Source organism: Lepidochelys kempii, chromosome 23, assembly GCF_965140285.1.
Source record: "Lepidochelys kempii isolate rLepKem1 chromosome 23, rLepKem1.hap1, whole genome shotgun sequence".
In the NCBI taxonomy this organism is placed as follows: domain Eukaryota; kingdom Metazoa; phylum Chordata; order Testudines; family Cheloniidae; genus Lepidochelys; species Lepidochelys kempii.
The window spans coordinates 12,188,461-12,215,139 of NC_136402.1; the positions used below are offsets into that span (position 1 = coordinate 12,188,461).

Below are 26,679 nucleotides of genomic sequence, written 5' to 3' on the forward strand. Positions count from 1 at the left end.
CTTTTAGTGCTAAGAACTTGCATATAGGTTTTTAATTATATATATATATATATATATATATATATATATATATATGTATCTGACAAAATCCCTTTTTTTAACCCCCGGGGCACTTCCCAAGGGCCCTGGTCAGCACTACCTATTCCTTCCTTCCTGTGCGAAAATTATCAATAAAGATAGTTCTGCACACATTAGAAAGGCTAAGTAGGGTCTGTAAGGAGAATATTACTTCAGCACAGCTCAGCGTACATAGCAACATTGGTCCCAGTCCTGCTCCAATTAATAGCAGGATCAGGTCCCTTGTCTATAAGTTTCTTTTCATTTTTCCTACAATATTGAGATATTTCTACCCTCACTGCTGTCATTTTGTGTTCTGCATCTGAAGAGACTGGAAGACTCATAAGGATTTCCCTTGGATGTTTCATCACTGTCCTATTGATGTCTTGAAAGCCTGCACAGCGATGGGGTCCATATTTCACTGGGTGACAGCTGTTCACATACTGTCTTTTCTACAGATGCCACATGTGATTACAGGTAAATAGAGTTCTGTGTTAAACATATGCAAAGAAACAATTAATCATTTCCATTACTATGGAAAACCATAGATTCCAAAAATGATGTATTCATGTGTCATCCTTTACTTTAAAATGTATAAGGTTTCATTAAAAAAAACCTGTCTAATATTTTTATTTTTCAGGTACATTCCCATAAAACCAGTCCCCTCTGTCCTGTTCACCCTCACGTAGAATCATAGAATATCAGGGTTGGAAGGGACCTCAGGAGGTCATCTAGTCCAACCCCCTGCTCAAAGCAGGACCGATACCCAACTAAAGCATCCCAGCCAGGGCTTTGTCAAGCCTGACCTTAAAAACTTCTAGGGAAGGAGATTCCACCTCCTCCCTAGGTAACACATTCCAGAGTTTCACCACCCTCGTCGTGAAAAAGTTTTTCCTAATATCCAACCTAAATCTCCCCCACTGCAACTTGAAACCATTACTCCTTCTTCTATCATCTGCTACCACTGAGAAGAGTCTAGATCCATCCTCTTTGGAACCCCCTTTCAGGTAGTTGAAAGCAGATATCAAATCCCCCCTCATTCTTCTCTTCTGAAGACTAAACATCCCCAGTTCCCTCAGCCTATCCTCATAAGTCATGTGTTCCAGTCCCCTAATAATTTTTCTTGCCCTCCGCTGGACTCTTTCCAATTTTTCCACATTCTTCTTGTAGTGTGGGGTCCAAAACTGGACACAGTACTCCAGATGAGGCCTCACCAGTGTCGAATAGAGGGGAACGATCACGTCCCTCGATCTGCTGGCCATGCCCCTACTTATACATCCCAAAATGCCATTGGCCTTCTTGGCAACAAGGGCACACTGTTTACTCATATCCAACTTATCGTCCACTGTAACCCCTAGGTCCTTTTCTGCAGAACTGCTGCCTAGCCATTCGGTCCCTAGTCTATAGCGGTGCATTGGATTCTTCCGTCCTAAGTGCAGGACTCTGCACTTGTCCTTGTTGAACTTCATCAGATTTCTTTTGGCCCAATCCTCCAATTTGTCTAGGTCCCTCTGTATCCTATCCCTACCCTCCAGTGTATCTACCTCTCCTCCCAGTTTAGTGTCATCTGCAAACTTGCTGAGGGTGCAATCCACACCATCCTCCAGATCATTTATGAAGATATTGAACAAAACCGAGCCCAGGACCAACCCCTGGGGCACTCCACTTGATACCGGCTGCCAACTAGACATGGAGCCATTGATCACTATCCATTCAGCCCGACAATCTAGCCAGCTTTCTATCCACCTTATAGTCCATTCATCCAGCCCATGCTTCTTTAACTTGTTGGCAATAATACTGTGGGAGACGGTGTCAAAAGCTTTGCTAAAGTCAAGGAACAACACGTCCACTGCTTTCCCTTCATCCACAGAGCCAGTTATCTCGTCATAGAAGGCAATTAGATTAGTCAGGCATGACCTTCCCTTGGTGAATCCATGCTGACTCTTCCTGATCACTTTGCTCTCCTCTAAGTGCTTCAGAATTGATTCCTTGAGGACCTGCTCCACAGTTTTTCCAGGGACTGAGGTGAGGCTGACTGGCCTGTAGTTCCCAGGATCCTCTTTCTTCCCTTTTTTAAAGATGGGCACTACATTAGCCTTTTTCCAGTCGTCGGGGACTTCCCCCGATCGCCATGAGTTTTCAAAGATAATGTCCAATGGCTCTGCAATCACATCCGCCAACTCCTTTTGCACTCTCGGATGCAACGCATCCGGCCCCATGCACTTGTGCACGTCCAGCTTTTCTAAATAGTCCCGAAAGACTTCTTTCTCCACAGAGGGCTGGTCACCTCCTCCCCATGCTGTGCTGCCTAGTGCAGTTGTCTGGGAGCTGACCTTGTTCGTGAAGACAGAGGCAAAAAAAACATTGAGTGTATTAGCTTTTTCCACATCCTCTGTCACTAGGTTGCCTCCCTCATTCAGTAAGGGGCCCACACTTTCCTTGACTTTCTTCTTGTTGCTAACATACCTGAAGAAACCCTTCTTGTTATTCTTAACATCTCTTGCTAGCTGCAACTCCAGGTGTTATTTGGCCTTCCTGATTTCACTCCTGCAAGCCCGAGCAATATTTTTATACTCATCCCTGGTCATTTGTCCAATCTTCCACTTCTTGTAAGCTTCTTTTTTGTATTTAAGAGCAGCAAAGACTTCACTGTTGAGCCAAGCTGGTCGCCTGCCATATTTACTATTCTTTCTACATATCGGGATGGTTTGTCCCTGTAACCTCAATAAGGATTCTTTAAAATACAGCCAGCTCTCCTGGACTCCTTTCTCCCTCATGTTATTTTCCCAGGGGATCTTGCCCATCAGTTCCCTGAGGGAGTCAAAGTCTGCTTTTCTGAAGTTCAGGGTCTGTATTCTGCTGCTCTCCTTTCTTCCTTGTGTTAGGATCCTGAATTCGACCATTTCATGGTCACTGCCTCCCAGGTTCCCAATCACTTTTGCTTCCCCTACTAATTCTTCCCGGTTTGTAAGCAGCAATTCAAGAAGAGCTCTGCCCCTAGTTGGTTCCTCCGCACTTGCACCAGGAAATTGTCCCCTACATTTTCCAAAAACTTCCTGGATTGTCTGTGCACCGCTGTGTTGCTCTCACAGCAGATATCAGGGTGATTGAAGTCTCCCATGAGAACCAGGGCCTGCGATCTAGTAACTTCTGCGAGTTGCCGGAATAAAGCCTTGTCCACCTCATCCCCCTGGTCTGGTGGTCTATAGTGGACTCCCACCAAAACATCACCCTTGTTGCTCACACTTCTAAACTTAATCCATAGACTCTCAGGTTTTTCTGCAGTTTCATACTTGAGCTCTGAGCAGTCATACTGATCTCTTGCATATAGTGCAACTCACCCACCTTTTTTGTCCTTCCTGAACAGTTTATATCCATCCATGACAGTACTCCAGTCATGTGAGTTATCCCACCAAGTCTCTGTTATTCCAATCACATCATAATGCCTTGACTTTGCCAGGACTTCCAGTTCTCCCTGCTTGTTTCCCACGCTGCGTGCATTTGTGTATAGGCACTTGAGGTAACCTGCTGATTGCCCCTCTTTCTCAGTATGAGGCAGGAGCCCTCCCCTCTCACGCAATCCTGCTTGTGCTTCCTCCTGGTATCCCACTTCCCCACTTACCTCAGGGCTTTGGTCTCCTTCCCCCAGTGGGCTCAGGGTTTAAAGCCCTCCTCACTAGGTTAGCCAGCCTGCTTGCGAAGATGCTCTTCCCTCTCTTCGTTAGGAGGAGCCCATCTCTGCCTAGCACTCCTTCTTGGAACACCATTCCATGGTCAAAGAATCCAAAGCCTTCTCTCCGACACCACTGCGTAGCCATTCATTGACTTCCACGATTTGACGGTCTCTACCCAGGCCTTTTCCTTCCACGGGGAGGATGGATGAGAACACCACTTGCGCCTCAAACTCCTTTATCTTTCTTCCCAGAGCCACGTAGTCCGCAGACATGCGGAGACCTGACTCAAAAGAAAGCCAAACAATCACATTATGTACTATTCTAATACAGCTTATCCATACAGACAAATGTATTCCCTTTGGGAGAGCAATTCACTTCTCTGCACCACTTAAGTCATACTCAATCCCTCACATAGAGTTAATATAGGGGTTCTCATATAAATTTCCAGGACTGTTCTTCAGGTTCCTTACATGATCACTAAAATTCACAGAGCAGATCATATGGGCCCACATCATTGAAGCCCCCAGTTATAGAAGAGCCATGCAAAACATATAAGGACAAAATCCAGTGGGCACACCTTTCGATATGCAAAGTGAGATACTTACTGATGTTAGGTAGTACCTATTTCCAGTGATAGCCCCACTTGAAGTCAGTGCTACAAGTCACAGGGTTAGTCATTGTGAAAAAGGACTGCAGAATATGGCATCTGTGACTAAAATACCAAATGCGTGATAGTATTTCAGACTGTTCAGATATAAATGTTTAATGGTGAGAGTAACTAATCAATTTTCCAAGGGCCATGGTGAATTCTCTATCACTGATAATTTCTAAATTAAGATTGGAGGTTTTTTCTAAAAGATCTGATCTAGGAATTATTTTAGGGAACTTCTTTGGTCTGTGTGATACAGGTCAGGCTGGATGACCACAATGGTCCCTTCTGGCCTCAGAATTTATGGATCTATGTATGTGCATAAGTGTGCCCATGCATTGTTGTGCAATTTCCATCCCAGCTGGTGTTTTTTCCCATGTAGGAGGCTTTGTTGCTTTGGCTATTCATTACCAGTTCCATTTTTTCCTGTATAAAAGTGCAGCTAGAGTGGGCTGAAATATTTCAGCCAAATAGTTTATTCAATGAAAATTGCAGTTTCACTTGACCCAAAACTATTTACCAATTTGACTAATAGTTTTGGTGATCGACAAAACAGCAGGAGAATGTGGTGGTGGTACTGCCGTAGCCCTTTTCTTCTTATAACATAGCTCCTTTCTTCTTACAACATTTATCCTCCTGGTTAGGGCTCTCCCCGGGGATATGAAGGATCCAGGTTTGAATGACCTCTCTGGAACAAAGCCCAAAGTGACTTTACTGAGTCACCAAAAATTCAAACAACTTTAGATTCACTTTGACCCAAATCAAATTCTTTCTTCAATTTTTCCAAATTGCTACTAAACCAGAAAATTTGTTATTTTCCCAGCTCTGTGAAACATCAAGAGCTGTAGAAGCTTTTATGAAATCAAGCAAGCTTTTCCTCTCTGCCTGCAGTGATCACTGTAAACAGTAATTCCATTTACCAGATAATATATGGTGGGAAAAACATTGGTAGCCTGTGAATTTCTGTCCCTGTTCAATACTGTTAAATGAGAGATCAAAGTCCCTTTGCCCCCTTTGGGAGGGTGGGGGAATCTCTATTGCATTCAGTGTGATATGTGAAGAGCAGGCCCTTCCTCAAACGGTGGGAAATTAACTGGAGCCATTTTTGCACCTTCTGATTTAAATTTCATATCTGTCTCCTAAGTGGAAGTGGAAACTGATCATCCTGGGCCAGATTCTGAAATCGGTTGTGTGCCTCTGCAGGAGAGTAAGGGGAAGTGACAACCCACTTATACCTCTGTGCAGGCCACCCAGACCTTGGGACCTGGCATAATGGCATAAGCAGGAGCTATGCTCCTGTAGCCAACTCCCAGAGCAGCTGGATCAGGAGTGACGGGGCCTTAGCTCCTCCCCCTATACATCCATCAGCACAGCTGAATCAGCACAGGTATTTTAATTTGCTGCTAGTATAACATATCGGCAAGTGGCTACCCCCTCTGCTCCAGACCAACCAGGAAGCAAGTGTGGAATTGTGCTTCCTCTCTGTGATGTTCCGAGGGCAACACAGCTACACACAGCTTCATCCACAGGGCTTGAGGCAGAGCCACACTCTGGCCTCACATAGTTTCCTATAGAATCTACAAACGAGGGCATCTGCAATGGATACAACCTCTGTTTCCGTCCACACACAGGTCAGTTTAAAATCATCCCTCCTCAGAATCCTGTCATTGCTATCATTGGAGAAGCGGTTGTCCTGCCTTGCCAGCTTACAGGTCAGAATAATCCTAAAACAATTACTGTCCAGTGGATACTTTCTAGACACTCGGCAAAAGTAGATGTGAGCTCCTATGATGGAGTAACAAAAGAGGAGACACAGGATGAGAGATACCGGAGCAGAACGCAGTTCTTCCAAACTGAATTTCAAGCAGGAAACGTGTCTCTAAACCTGAAGGATGTCGTTGTCTCCGACAAAGGGAAATACACCTGCAGCGTCTCTTTGGAGGCCTGGTACGATGAGGTCGTGGTTGAATTGGATGTGACAGGTGAGTGGAATGGCTCTCTGTCTTCAGTCTAAGGTAATATAGTATCTATCCAGGTGGGCAAACAAAGAGTGAAGGGACATGGGGGAGGGAGCTTCAGGGGTTCCAGGTCCAATGTCCTTCCTTTACCCCTTCTTCTCACCTAGAGAACAGTGTTCAGGGGAATCTGTCAGCTACTGCTCGCAGGCCAGGGTTTGATCCCTTGTTCCTCCCTCCCCTTTACAAAAGGGGGAAGATTTGGCTGGAACAAGGACCAGTCTCTCAGGCAGCCCCTAAGAGGATCATCTCTAAGGGCTCAGTCTCACAGAGACTGTTGCCCCTTTATGTGGTTTACTTTCCACCCCTCTTCCTGGGGTGTATTGATTTGCCCTCGATCAGGGTGGTTTTGGGGCAGTGTGTCCTGTAGCTGTATCCTCCTTGGCTGGATTCCCTCTGCTGCCAGTAGTCCCTGGCTGGAGCAACCTTCTTCCTGTTCACTGCCCCTTCCTGTGGTAAGCTTGCACTTTTAAGCTCCTTCCCCTCCATAGAACATTAGGGTTGGAAGAGACATCAGGAGGTCATCTAGTCCAACCTCCTGCTCAAAGCAGGACCAACCCCAACTAAATCATCTGAGCCAGGGCTTTGTCAAGCCGGGCCTTAAAAACCTCTAAAGATGGAGATTCCACCACCTCCTGAGGTAACCCATTCCACTGCTTCACCAACCTGCTAGTGAAATAGTTTTTCCTAATATCCAACCTAGACCTCCCCAACTGCAATTTGAGACCATTGCTCCTTGTTCTGTCATCTGCCACCACTGAGAATAGCCAAGCTCCATCCTCTTTGGAACCCACCTTCAGGTAGTTGAAGGCTGCTATCAACTCCTCCCTCACTCTTCTCTTCTGCAGACTAAATAAGCCCAGTTCCCTCAGCTTCTCCTCATAAGTCATGTGCCTGAGCCCCCTAATCATTTTCGTTGGCCTTTGCTGGACTCTCTCCAATTCATCCACATCCTTTCTGAAGTGGGGGGCCCCAAACGGGATGCAATACTCCAGACAGAAAAGGAATACTTGTGGCACCTTAGAGACTAACCAATTTATTTGAGCATAAGCTTTCATGAGCTACAGCTCACTTCATCGGATGCACGAAAGCTTATGCTCAAATAAATTGGTTAGTCTCTAAGGTGCCACAAGTACTCCTTTTCTTTTTGCGAATACAGACTAACACGGCTGCTACTCTGAATACTGCAGATGTGACCTCACCAGTGCCAAATAGAGGGGAATAATCACTTCCCTCGATCTGCTGGCAATGCTCCTACTAATGCAGCCCAATATGCTGTTAGCCTTCTTGGCAATAAGGGCACACTGTTGACTCATATCCAGCTTCTTGTCCACTGTAATTCCCAGGTCCTTTTCTGCAGAACTGCTGCTTAGCCAGTTGGTCCCCAGCCTGTAGCAGTGCATGGGATTCTTCCATCCTAAGTGCAGGACTCTGCACTTGTCCTTGTTGAACCTCATCAGATTTCTTTTGGACCAATCCTGCCATTTGTCTAGGTCACTCTGGACCCTATCCCTACCCTCCAGCATATCTATGTACTTCTCCCTGAAGCTTAGTGTCATCCACAAACTTGCTGAGGGTGCAATCCATCTCATCATCCAGATCATTAATAAAGATTTTGAACAAAACTGGCCCCAGGACAGACCCCTGGGGCACTCCACTTGATACCGGCTGCCAACTAGACATCAAGCCATTGATCACTACCCGTTGAGTCCAACTATCTAACCAGCTTTCTATCCACCTTATAGTCCATTCATCCAGTCCATACTATGGGAGATCATACCAAAAGCTTTGATAAAGTCAAGTCCACCACTTTTCCCATATCCCCAGAGCCAGTTATCTCACCATAGAAGGCAATCAGGTTGGTCAGGTATGACAGGTCCCACCAACTCCCTCAGATACATTAGATCTGGTCTCATGGGGTTGTGCATGTCCAGCTTTTCTAAATAGTCCTTAACTTGTTCTTTCACCACTGAGGGCTGCTCACTTCCTCCTCATACTGTGCTGCTCAGTGCAGTAGTCTGGGAGCTGACCTGTGAAGACTGAGGCAAAACAAGCATTAAATACTTCAGCTTTTTCCACATCCTCTGTCACTAGGTTGCCTCCCCCATTCATTAAGGCTCCCACACTTTCCCTGACCTTCTTCTTCTTGCTAACATACTGGTAGTAACCCTTCTAGTTACCCTTCACATCCCTTGGTAGCTGCAACTCCAATTGTACTTTGGCCTTCCTGATTACACCCTCGAGCAATATTTTTTATACTCCTCCCTAGTCATCTGTCCAAGTTTCCACTTCTTGTAAGCTTCCTTTTTGTGTTTAAGCTCACTGAAGATTTCTCTGTTAAGCCAAGTTAGTCACCTGACATATTTGTTATTCTTTCTGCACATCAGGATGGTTTGATCCTGCACCCTCAGGAAGGCTTCTTTGAAATACAGTCAGCTCTTCTGGACTCCTTTTCCCATATTAGCCTGCCAGAGGACCCTTCATCAGATCCCTGAGGGAGTCAAAGTTTGCTTTTCTGAAGTCCAAGGTCCGTGTTCTGCTGCTCTCCTTTTTTCCTATTGTCGGGTTCTGAACTAGACCATCTCATGGTCACTGCTGCCCAGGTTTCCACCGACTTCTACTTGCCCTACTTCTGAGGTGAGCAAATCCACCAATAAGCGCAGGACCCACCAAGGTAGAGGAGGAACTTTGTCACAACTGTCATCGGGCTTTTCTCCAGTTTCATATTGTAGCTCTGAGCAATCATACTGCTCCCTTATATACAATGCAACTCCTCCACTTCTTCTCCCCTGCCTGTCCTTGAACAGTTTATACCCATCCATGACGACAGTGCTCCAGTCATGTGAGTTACCACACCAAGTCCAGGCTGAGCAAACCTTGCAGGTATTTCTTGTCAGCATGGAACAGGCCAAGAGGAGCTCTTTAGTTTCCCTCATACCAGGGTAAGAGGGTATCCCTTCACAGGACTTAATGTAATTCTGTTGAACTCAATTAAATTCTATGGAGGATGAGTTTTATATAGGGAGGGCAGGTGTTTATGTTAGAAGATTTCCCTACAGCACTAAGCCCCTATGTAAAATGTTACCTGACACATCTAGGTCATACATGGTGCAGTCCACTTAACTCCCAAATATTGTGTTCATGGCATACAAACACAGAAGTTAGACAAAAGCCATAAAATGCTCTTTCAGGGAGGTTGCAATATAACATTACCTAATTTCTTAGAATCGAAAACCCTAACACAAAATAACCAAAAAACAGAGAGAGACACAAAGCAGGCTCCTTATACCAGAGAGGCCCAATTCGCCCCACATTGCTCTAGGCTTCCTCTTTGCAGACTGACTGCTGCTAAACCCAGATTCACACTTCTCTACAGAGCGCAGCAAAAGGGACCAGAAAAAACCCTGAAATTTAAAGTGACAGCTTACCATTTGAACTGAGTTTTCACTACATCTGCACACCAAGATATCTGAATTAATAGGAGTATGTCCATAGAGGCTTTTTGACAGATTCTGATTTGCTATGGGCAAAGAGAAACAGCTCCAATGTATAGGTTTCTTAAGATACAATGTCACTATTTTAACTTAACATGGGAAGAGTTCTTGCCCTGTAATTTCATATGAAAGGAGTCACAAATTCTGTCAGAATTCTCAGGCAGCATGTGTACAAGGCAGTGTGAAATCCCCCAAACTCTGCACTGTTTGGGGAGGAGAAGGTAATAACAACTTTTGTTCTTTCTTTGTAGCTAGAGGTGGTGAGTCTTCCATTTTCCTGGAGGACTATACAGACCAGGGGATCGGCCTCACCTGCAGGTCAGAGGGATGGTTCCCTGAGCCCCAGGTGCTCTGGTTAGACAGTAAAGGACAAAAACGAACAGAAAAGCCGACCACCATCAACACAAAGACACCTACTGGAATCTACAATATTGAAAGTGCCATTAACATAGAACCAGGCTCGGACAATGAAGTTTCCTGCAAAATAATCAACAATATATTAAAGACAGCAAGCGAGTCCAGAGTCCTAATTTCAGGTGAGTGCACTTTGAGATCAATGACTGTAAGGATCAATAACGAGGCTGCTTGGTTAATGAGATGGGTCCCATTTTTATCTCCCCCTTTGTTGTAAGAAATAGATGCCCAGAGTTTGTCTGGTCAAGCAGATGGAGCACTGGGTTAGGATTTAGGAGGCCTGAGTGCTCTTCCTGTATATGCTGCTGACCTGATGAGTGACACTGTGCCTCAGTTTGCCCAAAACTGTGGATAATAATACTGACCTCCTTAGTAAATTGTTTTGAGATCTACTGTTGAAATGCCCACTGTAAGAGCTAGGATTTATCTTCTTTTAAATACTTGCCTGTCAGTTTCCAGAAAAAAAAACATTTTGATTAGGCTGAGTTAAAAAGTTTAAAAATCATAATTTGCACAAGTACATTATTAAGTGTTTTCTTTCTACATAATGATACAATGTTCTAATAGATTTTATTGCACATGAATATGTAACAAAGTTGCATGGCATTTTCAGTATTACTAAAAGATACGGAAAACTTTCATTCAACGTACTGGTGCATCATTGAAAAAGAGGATAAAGTTAAGGTGGTGTGTATGACCTTCATTTTGGCCTCTCCTGATTCTTGTGTGCTTAATTTTTCAACATTAACGTTACTTTAAGTTTTCACTATTATTTAATGGTTATTGGGCAGATTCCATCGCCCTTACTCACCTTTGAAGTACCTTTGAAGTACTCACCCAGGTGAGTTGTCCTGTTTATATCTGTTGAATACAGAGATTCTGTATTGCATTCAAACCTTGCCACTGACTTGCTTTATGGCCTCAGAGAAGTTGCTTAACTTCTCTTACTTTCCCCATCTCAATAGGGAGGTAATGGTATTTATCCCACTTACTGCACATGGCTGTTAACAGGGTTAATTAATGTTAGTGCATGCAGAAAAATGGTTTATATCATTAAACTGAGAAACTCCACCAAAGATACTACTTTTAGGTTCTCTACCTCCCTTCCTCAGTAGAGAATCTTTCTTCCTTTCTTTTTATTTTATACTATTTCTGGTGGGAGTGCTCTGGCAAAGAGATGCATCTTGCATTTCCCCCAGTAAGCAGCAGGGGTTGTGCCCATGAGGTAGCTCGGGTATGACTTTCACCATTTCATGGACTGATGAGTTATAATTTATATATGTGCAGATTAAAACCTTTTCTTAAATATGCATACAATTTCTGCATTACTACAAGTGTTGAAAGGGTATTTGAGGTAAATCCTGCGAAACTTACTCATGTGAGACACATGCCAGTGTCTGAGGTGTTTCTACCTGCATGGGTAAGGTGAGCTGGGTGTGGCTGCAGGTGTGTGCTTTTCCAGAACACATTGGAGGAGCCCATAGCTCTGTTCTCCATGATATCTTTGAAGATGTGTAGAATCTTTTGATCTAAATTCATCTAGACTTTGTTCTGCCAGAAAGAAACAGAAGTCTTTAAATTCAAGTGCAATCTGATTTCACCAGGTCTGCAGACAGACTCCATTTAATTAGCCTTATAATTTTCATGATGTTTCTTAAGAATTATTGGAATGTAACTGACATTTTCACATATTTTTTCAGATGTTTTCTTCCCAGCCACCTCCCCTTGGATGGCTGCTTTCCTGGTCATTTTATTTCTTAGCATAGCCCTTATTGCTGCTGTAGGGTATAAACTGAAAAGTAAGTATTTCTTTGTATGTTTTTTTTTCAATAAATATGTGAAAATGTTTAAATAGATTATATGGAATTTATACTAAAACCAAACAAAAACTGAAATGAGTTTTCTAGGGGCAGATTGAGAAAATGAAATATAAGGGTCTGTAAATTATAATTCCTTACCAGATAAGTACCTTGTTCTGACAAGACAATTTTTAAATTCCTCACTTATAAATATATTCAAGGCCTGAATAGACAACCAATGGATGGTTAGGGATTACAGATTTAGCATTCATGCCAGTGATTGTTTCCATCAAAACTATTGTAGGATGCTATGAAAAATGTCTCATTTTCAAAAGACATTTTCATTTTTTTCAGATAATAATGACACAACATCTCATTCAGGTAAGTAATTAGCCAGGTGAATACAAAATTAATATTAACATATTTTATATCTTGATTTTGACACAGTCCCAGGGAGCCTGTGGAATCCCCATCACTGGAGAGTTTTTAGAACAGGTTCAACAAACGCTTGTCAGAGATAATCTAGGTTTACTTAGTCCTGCCTCAGCACAGAGGGTGGGACTGGATGATTTCTCAAGGTCCCTTTCAACCCCTACATTTCTGTTCTGACCTGAGAAGCTGTTTATAAATTACAGGAGATGGGTGGGTTTATTCTATCTTAATTGTGGTCAACAGCTGTGTGTTTTTTCAATGATTTCATAGGAGACAGGGTCTATATTCAGGCATTGAGCAACAGCAACTATTGCCATTGGTAGCTCATCAGGAAAGTTTGTTTCCTTCTGTTATAAACAGATCTTGTCATTAAAATAGATCACATTCAGGCTAACCTTGTGCCATTCATTCCTATATGGGCATCCCTTGACATCGTTCCAGAATCATTAACAGTTGTAGAAAGGGCTGGCTTATGTACATGAAGAAATCACTTATATCCTCCAATATAGACTGGGTAAAGTATAAAGTTCGAGGCCTTTTATAACATAGGCACTGGAAACAGGAGTGATTGCCTCCTGCTGGTTATCTCTCTGGGAATTATGTTTGGCTATAGTGGATTTTCTCTTGGTCCACAAGATTCATTCAGGACTAGGGCAAGACCTGGACTTTTTTAACAAGCTGGGTGAGAATCTAGCTCCTCTGATCACTCATTTCCCTTGTGGGTGTTCATGGGGTCGCCTAGAAATTTCAGCATCCCATAATATTTCTCTGGTAAAAAATTCTTCTTCCTCAATTAAAGTTTCACTTTAGTCTTCTTCAGCAGATTGTAGGACTCATGATCGGTCCCATTTATTTCACTTCACCTATACTTAATTGTTTTGGACTCCTTCCTTTATTTTTCAGCTCTTCCAAAACTTCAATCTGATGCCCCTCTTTTCCTACCCCCAATCATTGTACCAGTTGGTATCTGATCCTGTTCACTGGCGGTTTTGTCTGGCTCACTCAGAAGCTGTCCTGCCAGGTCAGGTGATGTGGGTTGGGTAGATATGCTGAGGCAAGGGGCTTCTACAAGCATCCTGACATTTTCACAGATGATGGGCCATCCTCTGCTTTCTGTGGGCAGGTTTCAGAGTAGCAGCCGTGTTAGTCTGTATTCACAAAAAGAAAAGGAGTACTTGTGGCACGTTAGCGACTAACCAATTTATTTGAGCATAAGCTTTCGTAGTCTCTAAGGGAATGCATCCAATGAAGTGAGCTGTAGCCTTTTCTTTTTGCAAATCCTTTTTCTGTCTCCTAAAGCAGGATTTTTCTACATGGAGAGAATCTAGTCCAGTATTTTAAAGCTGTTTTTTGGTTGAAATAAGACTTTGGAAAACTTATAAGAGTAATTAACATTGCAATGTGATTCCATGTATTTACAGTAAATCAGAAGAAAACAATGGAAGAAGGTAAATATATTTTGATGTGATATAACATAATGTGTTAGGAGTATTTCCATGAGTCAGATTCATGAAAACAGTATTACATAGCATGCTGAAATTTCCCAAGACATTAACCACAGAGGTATCAGTCCTTACCTAGGTAAAGAAATCACTGAGGACTGGGACCTTTGTTAATATAAGAATCTCTGAATCTATCTGTCACTAAGGGATTACACCAGGGCTATTCACCACTAAAGACCCACTTACGCCCTCAAAATAAGGCTTAAGTGAGATTTAGCCTATGTACACACTACAGTTTACATCAGTAAGTTATCACAGAATCATTGAATCATAGAAGATTAGGGTTGGAAGAGACCTCAGGAGGTCATCTAGTCCAACCCCCTGCTCAAAGCAGGACCAACCCCAACTAAATCAACAAGTCCAACCCCCTGCTCAAAGCAGGACCAACCCTAACTAAATCAACAAGTTATGTCACTCAGGGGTTTGAATAAGCACCCCCCCCAGTAACGTAAGTTACACCGACTTAAGTGCCAGTGTGGACAGCACTATGCCAGTGGGAGAACTTCTCCTGCTGACAAAGTTACAGCCACTTGTTGTATGAGGATGAATTAAATCAACTGGAGAGCTCTCTCTCCTGTCATCTTAGAATGGCTACACTAGAGAACTTACAGTGGCACAGCTGCACCGATCCAGCTGCACCTCTGTAAGCTATCTAGTGTAGCCATAGCCTGATAGAGCCAACACTAATCTTGTGCACGAGTTACGTCTCTCTTAAATCTTAGTCTGAGGTCTTAAATAGGAATTAAGATATTTACTCTGCACCCCTGGGAATTTTGCTATGAGTGAGCTTTGCTATCAAGCATGCCAAGTTCTCTCCATAGGGAAAGTAGCACACATAATAATTAGAAAGCCAGTAAGTGTGGGTAATTATGACTAAACCTAGACCTGCTGATGCCCTATCTTTCAGAAGGTAAGAAAATTTAAAATAAAATTTCATATTGGGGGCGGGGGGAAAGAAAGGAAAGAAAAGAAAAGAAGAAATTACAGTAAAGTCGTTTCCCATTCTCATGAGCTTCCCTATTTCAGTCCCCCAGGTACTCTCAAAAGAAACTTCAAACTACAGGAACATTAATTAGATCACTGATACATTTAAGTGAAACAAGCCTAGGCTGAAATCCAACATAATACTTAAGCATTTACTCAATTTTAAACACACAAGTAGTCTCACTGAACTCTAAACTCAGGTGCTAATCTCCTATCAAATCAAAACGAACATCAGCTTCTGTATGTCACCCAAACAATCAAAGTAAAATTGATCAAAAGTGGATATGAACTACTACAAAAAACTTCAAAAGTGAATCTTAATCCACTACAAAAAATAAGAAAGAAATGAACCAACAAAGTAAATCACTCACAGTACAATTTATATAATTACTGACAGGTTTCAGAGTGGTAGCCATGTTAGTCTGTATCAGCAAAAAAAATGAGGAGTTATTCAATCGTTATAAAAACGAGGAGTACTTGTGGCACCTTAGAGACTAACACATTTATTTGGGCATAAACTTTCACGGGCTAAAACCCACTTCATCCAATATCACTACAAAAGGTTTTTTTTTCTCCTGCTGATACTAGCCCACCTTAATTAATTGGTCTCATTACAGTTGGTATAGCAACATCCATTTTTTCATGTTCTCTGTGTATATATATCTTCCTACTGTATTTTCCACTGCATTCATCCAATGAAGTGGGTTTTAGCCCACGAAAGCTTATGCCCAAATAAATTTGTTAGTCTCTAAGGTGCCACAAGTACTCCTAGTTTTTATAACGATTGAATAACTGTATATGATAGATTAAACAAGACTAATCTTTAGGCTGTCGTATAACACCAGAAAACCGTCATGTGTAAGTACAATGTAAGCATGAAAATTTATTATGTAATTTACTTCAAAAAAGTACTAATAGATTTTGATTCATGAATGATGAGGATCTGTTTTATACTAGTTGGTTACATAGATATAGATAGGTAGATAGGGCATTCATCATAGACTCTTCCTGTTCCTGGAAGCTGTCCAGATTGACTTAAAATAAATATATTATGTTGGCCGAGATAAAACTTTTGTCCAAGGCAGTACTCCTCTGTCAATGAAATATATTCTAATGTCTAAGGCTGTATGTGAGTGACATATCAAATCACGGGAATACCGCATTTTTCAACAAGGGCCAAAGGTTGGCCTGGTCAAAATTTGGGGAGGGTTTCACTATTTTTTTTCAGAAAGTGTTTATGTTCTGTGGAAACCCTACAGTATTCATACAAACACTGAGCGTTTCTAAAATAAAAACTTTTGTTTTTTGCCTGAATACGTTAAAATTTTAACTTTTTGACAATCAAAATTTTCCATGGGGAATGAAAAATATTTTCTGACAAGGACTACAAACAAGGCCCATTTTCAATTACTCCTAAAAAATGTAGTGAACTACACAAATATTCAAATAAAGTAAAAAACATTGTGGTATGCTCATGGATTGAATCAATGATTTTACACTGGGTTTGCACCAGTGTAACTGAGAGCAGAATTTGACCCATACAATATGAATGATTGTATTTTAAAATAAATTATAGATATAGGTGTAAAGTGTAATGCATATTTCATAAATGCCATAAAATATACTAAACAACATTTGCCTTCTATCTTACAATGATATTTAAAAATAATTTCTTTCAGAAAAAGAATGTCTGCTCAGCATACTAGGTGAGAATACAAATGCTCTTATGATTTGTCATTTCTATTGTGCGTGTGTTCATGTGCATGTATAGAAGGAAGGCCACCATCCCCAAGTATTTTTGTCTGGTTGACAGGCCCAATCAAGTTCTTATATGAGTTTAGATTTTCAAGATTAAATTTGGAAAATTGAATGCAGTTCATTTCCAAATGGAATGCTCTTTCTTGGATGTGTGTGGAGTCATTTTCTTTTTGTTTTTTTTAATTTTATGGGTTATTTATTATTTTAGAAATTGTTTTCATATCCATTTTGCAAAGACTTGAAGCTGGTTTAACAATGGAATAACATGAAATAAAGTGTCACAGCCCATCTCACAGCTTTTCACCCAGGACCCCAGGAATTATTTTGGGGCAGTTTTCTGGCCTGTTATAAAGGAGGTCAGGCTAGATTATCACAATGGCCCTTTCTTCCCTTGGAATCAAGGAACTCTCTCAATTAAAGCCAATCAATCACTACCCCAGTAATATGCATTTGTTCTTGTTTTTCCATTCATTTACTCTTTTAGAGTCAGACAAAAGGACAGGTAAAACAGGTAAGTCTCATTTTATTAAAATGCTCAGTGTAGACAGACAGAGCTTTGCCATACATGAAAAAAGCTGCTGTATAAAAATGAACAGCAGCATATTTTTTATTTGAATGACTATTATATGTATTTTATTTTCAATCACTGTCTGAAATTATTAATAAATGTGGCTGAAAATTAGAAAAGGTGATCATATATAGCTGCCTACTTACCGACATCATAAACATTGCTCCCATACTAGGGACTGGATAGAGATCTCCACTGTTGTCCCTATGCCTTTGACCCTCTCGTATGCTCTCTCCCTGTGGGACATCATTTGGACATACATCTTCCACTAGCTCTTCTAAAACAAAGACTCATAGATTATCTTCTTCACCTCTTATCTTTTCCCTCCATTCAGTCACACGTCTCTGACTCTCTTTCAGATGCCACAACCAAGCTGTCTTGCCACTAGCAACTGAAAAATGAATTTATTTTCCTCCAAATCCCTGCTCCCTCCCTTCTCTATTACCTTCTCTATGGAATGCAGCTTTGTTATCATTTCCCTCTCCTCTCTCTCCATTTTCCCATAGGTTGATGGAGTGGGCAGGATTTGAATATTTTGTGTTCTTCCACAATGACATTGGCTCATTCTACTCCATTTCCATCACGAAAAGTCTTGTCCAGCTTTCAGCTTGACCACCGCAACATCCACCTTCACAACCTGCTAGACCCTCACCACATCCCCTCCCACTTTCCATTGACCCACATTCTGCTTGACAAGTCACCTAATTTCTCCCCTCATCTAAGTCCACCCTTCTCTCCATATTCTTTCACTGGCTTTCCCTTGCAATCTACAACAAAGTTGAGATTGTTGTCCTAACTTTCTTCTTCTGTCTGACCTCTCCAATATAGTTTCTCTCCTCTCCTCCAGCACCTTCTTTGTTCTACCTGCAACTGCAACTTTCATGTCCATTTTTCATCCATGACTCCTTCCCACGTGTCCCCTGTGCTTCAAACACCTCACAGGCCAATGATCCAAAGTGCCTCCACTCCATCTAGTTGCAAGTCGCTTATTAAAACACATTTCACTTCTAATGCCTATAAACCAAGCTCCAGAAAGTAGAGCTGCTTGAAAAAATTGAAACAATTTTCACAAACATTTTTTTCAATTCTCCCCTTTTTCCATGTATTTCTTCACAGTTCTGAAACAAACAAACAAAAACTGATCTGCTCCATCATATAATGAGATAAAATAAATATTAAGAAAACATACCAGCATTTAAAGAATAATTGTGGAACTCATTAAGAGGAAGCTGCTAAACATCTCTGTCAATCACTCTTTTTGCACAGCATCCTTCATCTCTACAGGAAATTGTCAGTGTATATTGCCTGCTCTTAGTGGCAGGAGCCTCATTGAGTTCAATGTCTTAAAGCACGTAGCATGCTGTTGGCATGCTACAAATAATAAAAATAATGAGAGATAACTCAAAGACTCTTCAAGTGTTTGCACTCTATTGTTCGAAATAAATGGGTCCCATACTGAGTCGTAAAAACAGATGGCTATTAAATATGGAGTGAGAATTTAGCAGGTTCCATGCCATGAATGTGTAATAGCAGAATTCTCTATGAATAGTTTTTACAATGTTCTCCATGGATCACTATCTCTTTGCTCGCTCTCTCAGTTCTTATTCTCTCTCTCTCTCTCTCTCTCTCTGCTGTTCAGTGCACTAATTTAAATTACTATTTTGCAGCAATTCAAGACATACAAGAAAATATTGGTAAGGAAACTTCTCTATTTTGTTACTTGGCTTAGAGTAAAAGAGATGAGTGTTCTGGTGAGTCTATCTATGGCATCTTGAAGGTGAAGCTCAATAAATGTGGTCAAATACCAGCCAGTGAGACTCTGCTTCTACTTCAGGAATGTAAGATCTGCCATTCTGGGTCACAGCAAAGGTCCATCTAGCCCACTATCCTGTCTCCTACAGTGGCCAGTACCAGAGCTTCAGGGGGAGTGTACAGAGCAACCAATTCTGAGGAGATCCATCCAAACCTTCCCCTCCTGGCTTCTGGCTATCAGAGATTTAGGGCCACCTACAGCATGAGGTTGAACCCCCGATCATCTTGGCTAATAGCTGTTGATAGACCTATCCTCCATAAATATATCTAGTCCTTTTTTGAACCCATTTTACAATTAGCCATCAAAACATACCAGGTTAACAGGGTGTCAAGGTTCCTTCCCCACTTTGAACTCTAGGGTACAGATGTGGGGACCTGCATGAAAACCTCCTAAGCTTACTTTTACCAGCTTAGGTTAAAACTTTCCCAAGGTACAAACTATTTTACCCTTTACCCTTGGACTTCCACTGCCACCACCAAATGTTAATCTGGATTACTGGGAAAATGTTGTTTGGAAATGTCTTTTCCCCAAAAAAATCCTCCCAACACTTGCACCCCACTTCCTGGGGAAGGTTTGGTAAAAATCCTCACCAATTTGCATAGGTGACCACAGACCCAAGCCCTTGGATCTTAGAACAATTAAAAAAGCATTCAGTTCTTGAAAAGAAACATTTCAATAGAAGAAACAGTAAAAAGAACAGGACCACCTCTGTAAGATCAGGATGGTAAATACCTTACAGGGTAATTAGATTCAAAACATAGAGAATCCCTCTAGACAAAACCTTAGGTTACAAAAAGGACACACAGACAGGAATATTCATTCTATTCAGCACAACTTATTTTCTCAGCCATTTAAAGAAATCATAATCTAATGCATATCTAGCTAGATTACTTACTAAATTCTAAGACTCCATTCCTGTTCTGTCCCCGGCAAAAGCATCACACAAACAGACACAGACCCTTTGATGTTCTCCCTCTTCCCAACTTTTGAAAGTATCTTGTCTCCACATTGGTCATTTTGGTCAGGTGCCAGCGAGGTTATCCTAGCTTCTTAACCCTTTACAGGTGAAAGGATTTTTCCTCTGGCCAGGACGGATTTTAAAGGTGTTTACCCTTCCCTTTACAGGGTGTTGGGTGAAAACAGTACTTCCTCTTTGTTGTAGTTAACCTGCCTATTAATTTCACGGGGTGACCCCTGCTTTTTGTATTTTGAAAACAAAGCATGTGGCCCATTATGCCCACTCTTTTGGGATTGAGAAACATTCTCCTTTGATCATGAGTCTATCTTGCTTAATACATTGTAACAAAACTGTGGGCTCAAATTAATTAATTACTTTATTATTAATTATTATTATTATTACCATAACACCTAGCCATACTCCACTGTGCTAGGAGCTGTACAACATGTATTGCATGATTTACAGTAGTATCTAGGATCCCAGTCATAGCACTTCCAGGTGGCATGTATTATTTGTTAGTTGAGTTACAGTAGCACCTAGTATCCACAGGAATAACCTAAGACCCCATAATGTTAGGTGCTGCACATTACTTATTAGGTGTATTATGGTAGTGCCTATGAACCCCAGTCATAGAGCAGGACCCCATTGGGCTAGGTGTTGCACAAACACAGAACAAAAAGACAGCCCTTGCCTCAAGGGGATTACAATCCAAGTAGCACTACACATGTTACTATTCTACACATCATGGCCACTTGGACCTTCGTGACAAGAACACAGATGGTACCCAGATCTCTCCTATTTCTATAACACAGGCCCCTGTTGCTTCAGCTAAACAAATATCTTCAATAGCTGTAAAATGTATAGGGCTTGTGAAATGCAGTTGAATAGTTCCGATTCCATCCAGCAGAAGGCACTGGTGATACACACACTTGCAAAATCATTAAAATATTCTGTCTCTGTCTTCCTTAGGATTATAGCCTAGGTGCTAAGGGTAATGCGATCTTTATACTTACACAGATTCAGATATATAATGATTGTATGTGCACTAACCATAGTGCTGAGATTACCAACATTAGTGCTTGTGAGGTTTTTTAATTTTTTTTAAAAGAAATTATCTTTGTTTTAATTCTGCGGCAGTCATTGGAACTGCAACGGGAATGAATTTGGCTCATTTAGTTTTTGCAACAGTGCTAGGAGGGAGACAACAATCATATAAGCTAACACATTCTGCACTGTACTTCAGTATCACACAAAAATTGTGAGGCAGGACTCAACACTGCTAGACAATAGCACTGGCAAATGATGATATTTCAGATAAGAACTGAAAACATTGATTTCTGGTGCCTGTTTGTATGATACAGGTACAATAATGTATGTAAGATTTATGAAGCTAGAACCAGAAAAACAGACCCTGGTAGTCACCTTTGGCTAGAGGCACTTTGAATGGCTGAGTTAATGTGGGACTGCACTGCAGACCATTGAATATAAAGATGTTGGGGAAGCATTTATATAATGGAATGAACTGATATTGCTCTCTGCTTTGTGTCTTTGATAGTCACAGCACAGAGACTGTAATATAGCATTGCCGATAACATTTGTGCCTAGGATTTTCAAGGGAGCTTAAGGAAAAAGTTGCCCACCTCTCAGAAATCTCAGCCTCAGTGGCCATGTTATTCCCACTCTTCCTGTAAACAAGCGCTGAAACTAAGAGCGCAGTTCTTACTTAGGTAAGTAGTTCCATGAACTGTAATGGGACTGTTAGTGTAGTGAAAGAACTACGAGCACAAATAAGAATTGCATGACTGAGCCCCATTGTCTGAGCATTGTTTGTACAGAGTTCTCAGAATTTTAAAAACAGTATCAGAAAAGAACAAGTTAGGGTCACTGACTGGAGTATCCTTTCATTTCAGATCGACTCTCAGGAGAGCTGGGTAAGTTGAGTTGTTTTAAATTATCCACTTATTCTTTAAATGAAAATTATACTTATCACTCAAGTATTAACTAGATTAAAACAGCATGGAGATGAGTGTGCTATAAACACACAGTAAGCAGACAGAAGATATTTTAAACTCCATTGTATTTCACTATGCCATAGATTGTCAAGGCAGTAATTGCTTTTTCCCTGTGTAGATTTCAGAAGAGCTCAGAGCTATGCAGGTAAGCCACAGTGCATACAGTAAACTTGTTATCTACAAATTCTGAGATATTTTCTTTCACAGATTAACATTTGAATTGAAAATCATCCCTTGTGCATTAACTGGACATATTTACAGATGATATAAACATATGTTATATCTCCCAATCCATCTGTACCTTAAATTCTATTGTATTTACCTGGTTTCCACAGCAATAATTATTTGTTAAGCACTAACTACAAGCTCAGTGCTGTAGAAACACAGGGAAGGTCTGGTCCCTGTCAAGAACAGTTTACAGTTGAAGACCCCAGTCCAGCACAGTGTTTAAACACAAGCATAACCCGAAACATATGAATAGCCCTGTTGTCAGTTGTGGGCTATGTGTGCATTCTCCCTGTGTGCTATGCCGTCTCTGCGCAGACAGCTGACACAGCAAATCTCGATCGAAATGCTCAGTAAGACCACAGACATGGTTCAGTAGTGAATCATAGAATATCAGGGTTGGAAGGGACCTCAGGAGGTCATCTAGTCCAACCCCTGCTCAAAGCAGGACCAATCCCCAATTTTTGCCCCAGATCCCTAAATGGCCTCCTCAAGGATTGAACTCACAACCCTGGGTTTAGCAAGCCAATGCTCAAACCACTGAGCTATCCCTCCCCCCCAAACCTCCTGGCCAGGTTTATTGTCAATGAAGCATGGTAATAGCAGCTGGCAGACTCTACGGGGATATTAAGACATGTATGCCTGTTACAATGGACTCAGTTCAGTGAGCAGCAGGACTCTCCGCTCCCCCCTAGTGCAGACAGACAGACACCCCCTCTGTGACCGCTCCTTTATACACTGATACAAAAACGTAACGTGTCGCTCCTCTGAAATGGTTAGTTACCACCCTTTACCTCGTACCTGTTGGTTCACTCAAAACATCTCTATCCATCACACTGTCATCCTGACCTTATCTTTAGGAGGGGTCAGTGTGTCCTGGTACTATCTTTGGGGAGTTTATTTACACTGAAACCTTGTATCTGGGTGTTCTGGTACTTCCCATCTGGAATGTGTTTACCTGAATACTTTGTGTTTAGGAGTGCTTGTGTTTTTGCAATGCCAGTGTTTTTCCTTGCCAAGTACATGTTGCTGGATATGAGTCAACAGTGTGCCCTTGTTGCCAAGAAGGCCAACGGCATTTTGGGATGTATAAGTAGGGGCATTGCCAGCAGATCGAGGGACCTGATCGTTCCCCTCTATTCGACACTGGTGAGGCCTCATCTGGAGTACTGTGTCCAGTTTTGGGCCCCACACTAGAAGAAGGATGTGGAAAAATTGGAGAGAGTCCAGCGGAGGGCAACAAAAATGATTAGGGGACTGGAACACATGAGTTATGAGGAGAGGCTGAGGGAACTGGGATTGTTTAATCTACTGAAGAGAAAAATGAGGGGGATTTGATAGCTGCTTTCAACTACCTGAAAGGTGGTTCCAAAGAGGATGGATCTAGACTATTCTCAGTGGTAGCAGATGACAGAACAAGGAGTAATGGTCTCAAGTTGCAGTGGGGGAGATTTAGGTTGGATATTAGGAAAAACTTTTTCACTAGGTGGGTGGTGAAGCCCTGGAATGCGTTACCTAGGGAGCTGGTGGAATCTCCTTCCTTAGAAGTTTTTAAGGTCAGGCTTGACAAAGCCCTGGCTGGGATGATTTAATTGGGGATCAGTCCTGCTTTGAGCAGGGGGTCGGACTAGATGACCTCCTGAGGTCCCTTCCAACCCTGATATTCTGTGATTCTATGTATCAGATAGTGAACCTGCAAGCAGGCATCTGCTTTGTAACAGGGACTGACTTTAGCTGATAGCCTCACTTTTGCTAACTTTGCTTTATAGCAGCAGGGCCTGACTTTACATTATTGGTTACCTAATCAATAGAGAAAAATATTCACACACTACATGTTATGGATAAAAGCTAAATGGGACTTATGTCTTATAAAATGATTTTGTGTGTATGTGTGTTTCTGCAACAGCATGTTGCTGTCGTGGGTTAATACTAGTAATGTTTTACCTAAGAAGAAACTTCAGTGAAGAGAGGATGTGTGCCTTGCATACTAAGAGAAGAGGGGTCACCAGGAAAAAGAGGAAGCATGGAAAAAGGCATAAAGATGAGGGGGAGAAGAATAAACAGGGAATGTTGGGGTGAGAGTCTGGTGGAGTGAAAGAGGGAATAGTAAGAGATGAAGGTGGAGAGGCAGGTGCCCTGTGTAGAGGTTTGAAGATGTTCACTAAAGGCGTGGGAACATCTGAGTAGCACGTCCACCAGCCATCCAGCCACAACAGGGCAGGGTGGGTCAGAGTGATGTGTATGCAATATGCTCCTTATTGCTCCTTACGGCTGCTCACAAAGGAGCAGCTTGTGTCTAACCTCCAGAAATTGCTTCCTTCTGGCCCAAGCCAGCAGATATCGCTCCATTGGAGCAAAGATAAATCACGAGGGAACTTAGCCAGCGTTTCTGCTGCCTTACTTCAGTACTGAAGTGTAAGATCAGGGAAAGCTCCCCATGCCCCGTCCCTGCCCCAGTGCTGGACTTTGCCTGCAGAGTGTGTATTGTCATACAGTACCCGTTATGTTGATGTTTATATGAATTTGTCATTTTAAAATTCATTGCTCCCCTGGTTTATTCCCTGTCTCTTCTCCTTACACTGAGTGTCCCTGATGCACTCCTTACTAACCAGGGGACTATTCCGGTTTCTCTCCCCAGTTCCCATCACTCTGGATCCGGATTGCAAACACCCAGAACTCAAAGTGTCAGAGGATCAGAAAAGAGTCTGGCAAGAACCTGCATCTCCTGAGCTGGATGCAGCCTCTGGGGCCCTGCTCGTGGTGGGGAAGGAGGGGTTTGTGGCTGGGAGGCAGTACTGGGAGGTGGAGGTGGGGGAGAAACTGGACTGGGAGCTGGGGGTCCTTAGTCAGTCGGTGAGGGACAGAGTGAAAAAAGAGAAGGCAGAGAAACTCCCTGAGGAGGAATATTGGTCTCTGAAGAGGTCCCAGGGAGACTTTTTTTCAAGCATAAAAAATGCTGAGATTGAAAAGAAGGATATACCATATAAAGTGATTGGCGTATTTCTGGATCAGGAAGAGGGAAAAATCTCATTTTATGAGGCAGGGGTGATGTTCCTCATCACAACTATCCCTGTCAAGTTTACTGAGAAACTTTTGTATTACCCATTCCTCAGTCCAAGGAACAACAGAGGAGAGCAGAAACCACTAGCCATCCACCCCATCAGAGTCCCTATTCCTTTAAAGCCTCTGAGAAAGGAAAGATGAGATCTAGTTACTTTGGAGAAGTAAAACTCAAAACAGAGGGGAGAAAGGAATGTAAACATGAACCATCAGAAACAGTAAAATAAGCAAAGTAGAAATTGAAGATTAAATAAAACATAAAACAGAAGAAAAAGACAAAAACGCTTGTCATAGGCTGGGTGATTCAGAAGTTGAACTCAATACATTCTGAAAGGAATGAGACTTGTCTTCATAGAAATATTTTTATTTAACTTTCTGTTGCATTTTTTAAAAAATACTTTATGACAAAATCTTGCAGGGTTGTGTTGAGATGAAGGGGAAATGAAAGTGTGATATTGCAAATCAATGTAGCAATAGTCAGAAAAGACACCACTATGGATGGCTACCCACAGAGAAGAGGATAAAATCTTGCAGTTATTCAGTTGCTGGTTAAGAGTCATACAGGAATGGTTATGAAGAAAAATGAAATTTCTAATACAAACCCTGTACCCCAAAAAGCATATTAGTTCTTCCCTGTGACATCTAAAGCAATACTATTCAGAGAGAGTTTGATTATGCAATATATTTAAAAATTAAGGTTAAGAATAGAGTCTAACTTTATGCCCTCTTGGAAGTTCTGGGATGTTTTTACTGACATTTTAATGTGGTTAGACCACAAGGAATGGTTTTGTCATTTTGATGTATTTTTTATTAAACTGTCCAATATTTCAGGAAACCTTGAACCTGCCTCTGGATGTATTTCTCTGATGGGGACAATTTCCTTACTTTGGTTCTATTGATCTCAGTACATATAGTAGCTTTGTTAATACATTATATAAATCTGTAGGTACTCCTGAGTTTCTAATTTAGCTTAAGCAACAGAAAATTCATTATATTCATCAGAAATCTTGAAGTAGTTAGTTAATACTGACCCCCTGGGCTTCATATTCTACATTTCCTAGCTCAAGCTATTTAGGAATTAAGATAAGTCACAAAGTGTTAGAAACTTTCTCAAGAAGCAAAGCCCCTTTGTGTCTCCAAAACACCTGCCCAGTTCATCTCAAATATTATTAAAAAAAAAAAAGCTTTTCTGCAGATGGAGGACAAAAGAGAGTAGATTATAATACTTGTCCTTACCAGATACCGAGAGGGAGGCAGTGTTGCTG

General features: G+C 41.7%; 1 protein-coding gene across 1 annotated transcript; it reads left to right on the top strand.

The window, feature by feature from the left end:
- The first annotated feature begins 416 nt into the window (after positions 1–416).
- Positions 417–25,558, top strand: LOC140901953 (butyrophilin subfamily 3 member A1). The gene is made up of 12 exons (XM_073321453.1): positions 417–534; positions 6,012–6,362; positions 10,141–10,425; positions 12,004–12,102; positions 12,457–12,483; positions 13,956–13,982; positions 16,700–16,726; positions 17,263–17,289; positions 19,014–19,040; positions 22,028–22,048; positions 22,248–22,274; positions 24,993–25,558. Exons 1-12 carry the CDS (start codon positions 417–419, stop codon positions 25,556–25,558), a joined length of 1,602 nt encoding a protein of 533 aa, XP_073177554.1.
- The last annotated feature ends 1,121 nt before the right edge of the window (positions 25,559–26,679 follow it).

Excerpts from the sequence above, each read along its gene's own strand:
- LOC140901953 (XM_073321453.1), top strand. The coding sequence starts at position 417 with ATGTTTCATCACTGTCCTATTGATGTCTTGAAAGCCTGCACAGCGATG. Across the intron at positions 10,426-12,003 it reads GTCCAGAGTCCTAATTTCAG|ATGTTTTCTTCCCAGCCACC; the intron begins GTGAGTGCACTT and ends ATATTTTTTCAG. Across the intron at positions 13,983-16,699 it reads GAAGAAAACAATGGAAGAAG|AAAAAGAATGTCTGCTCAGC; the intron begins GTAAATATATTT and ends AATTTCTTTCAG.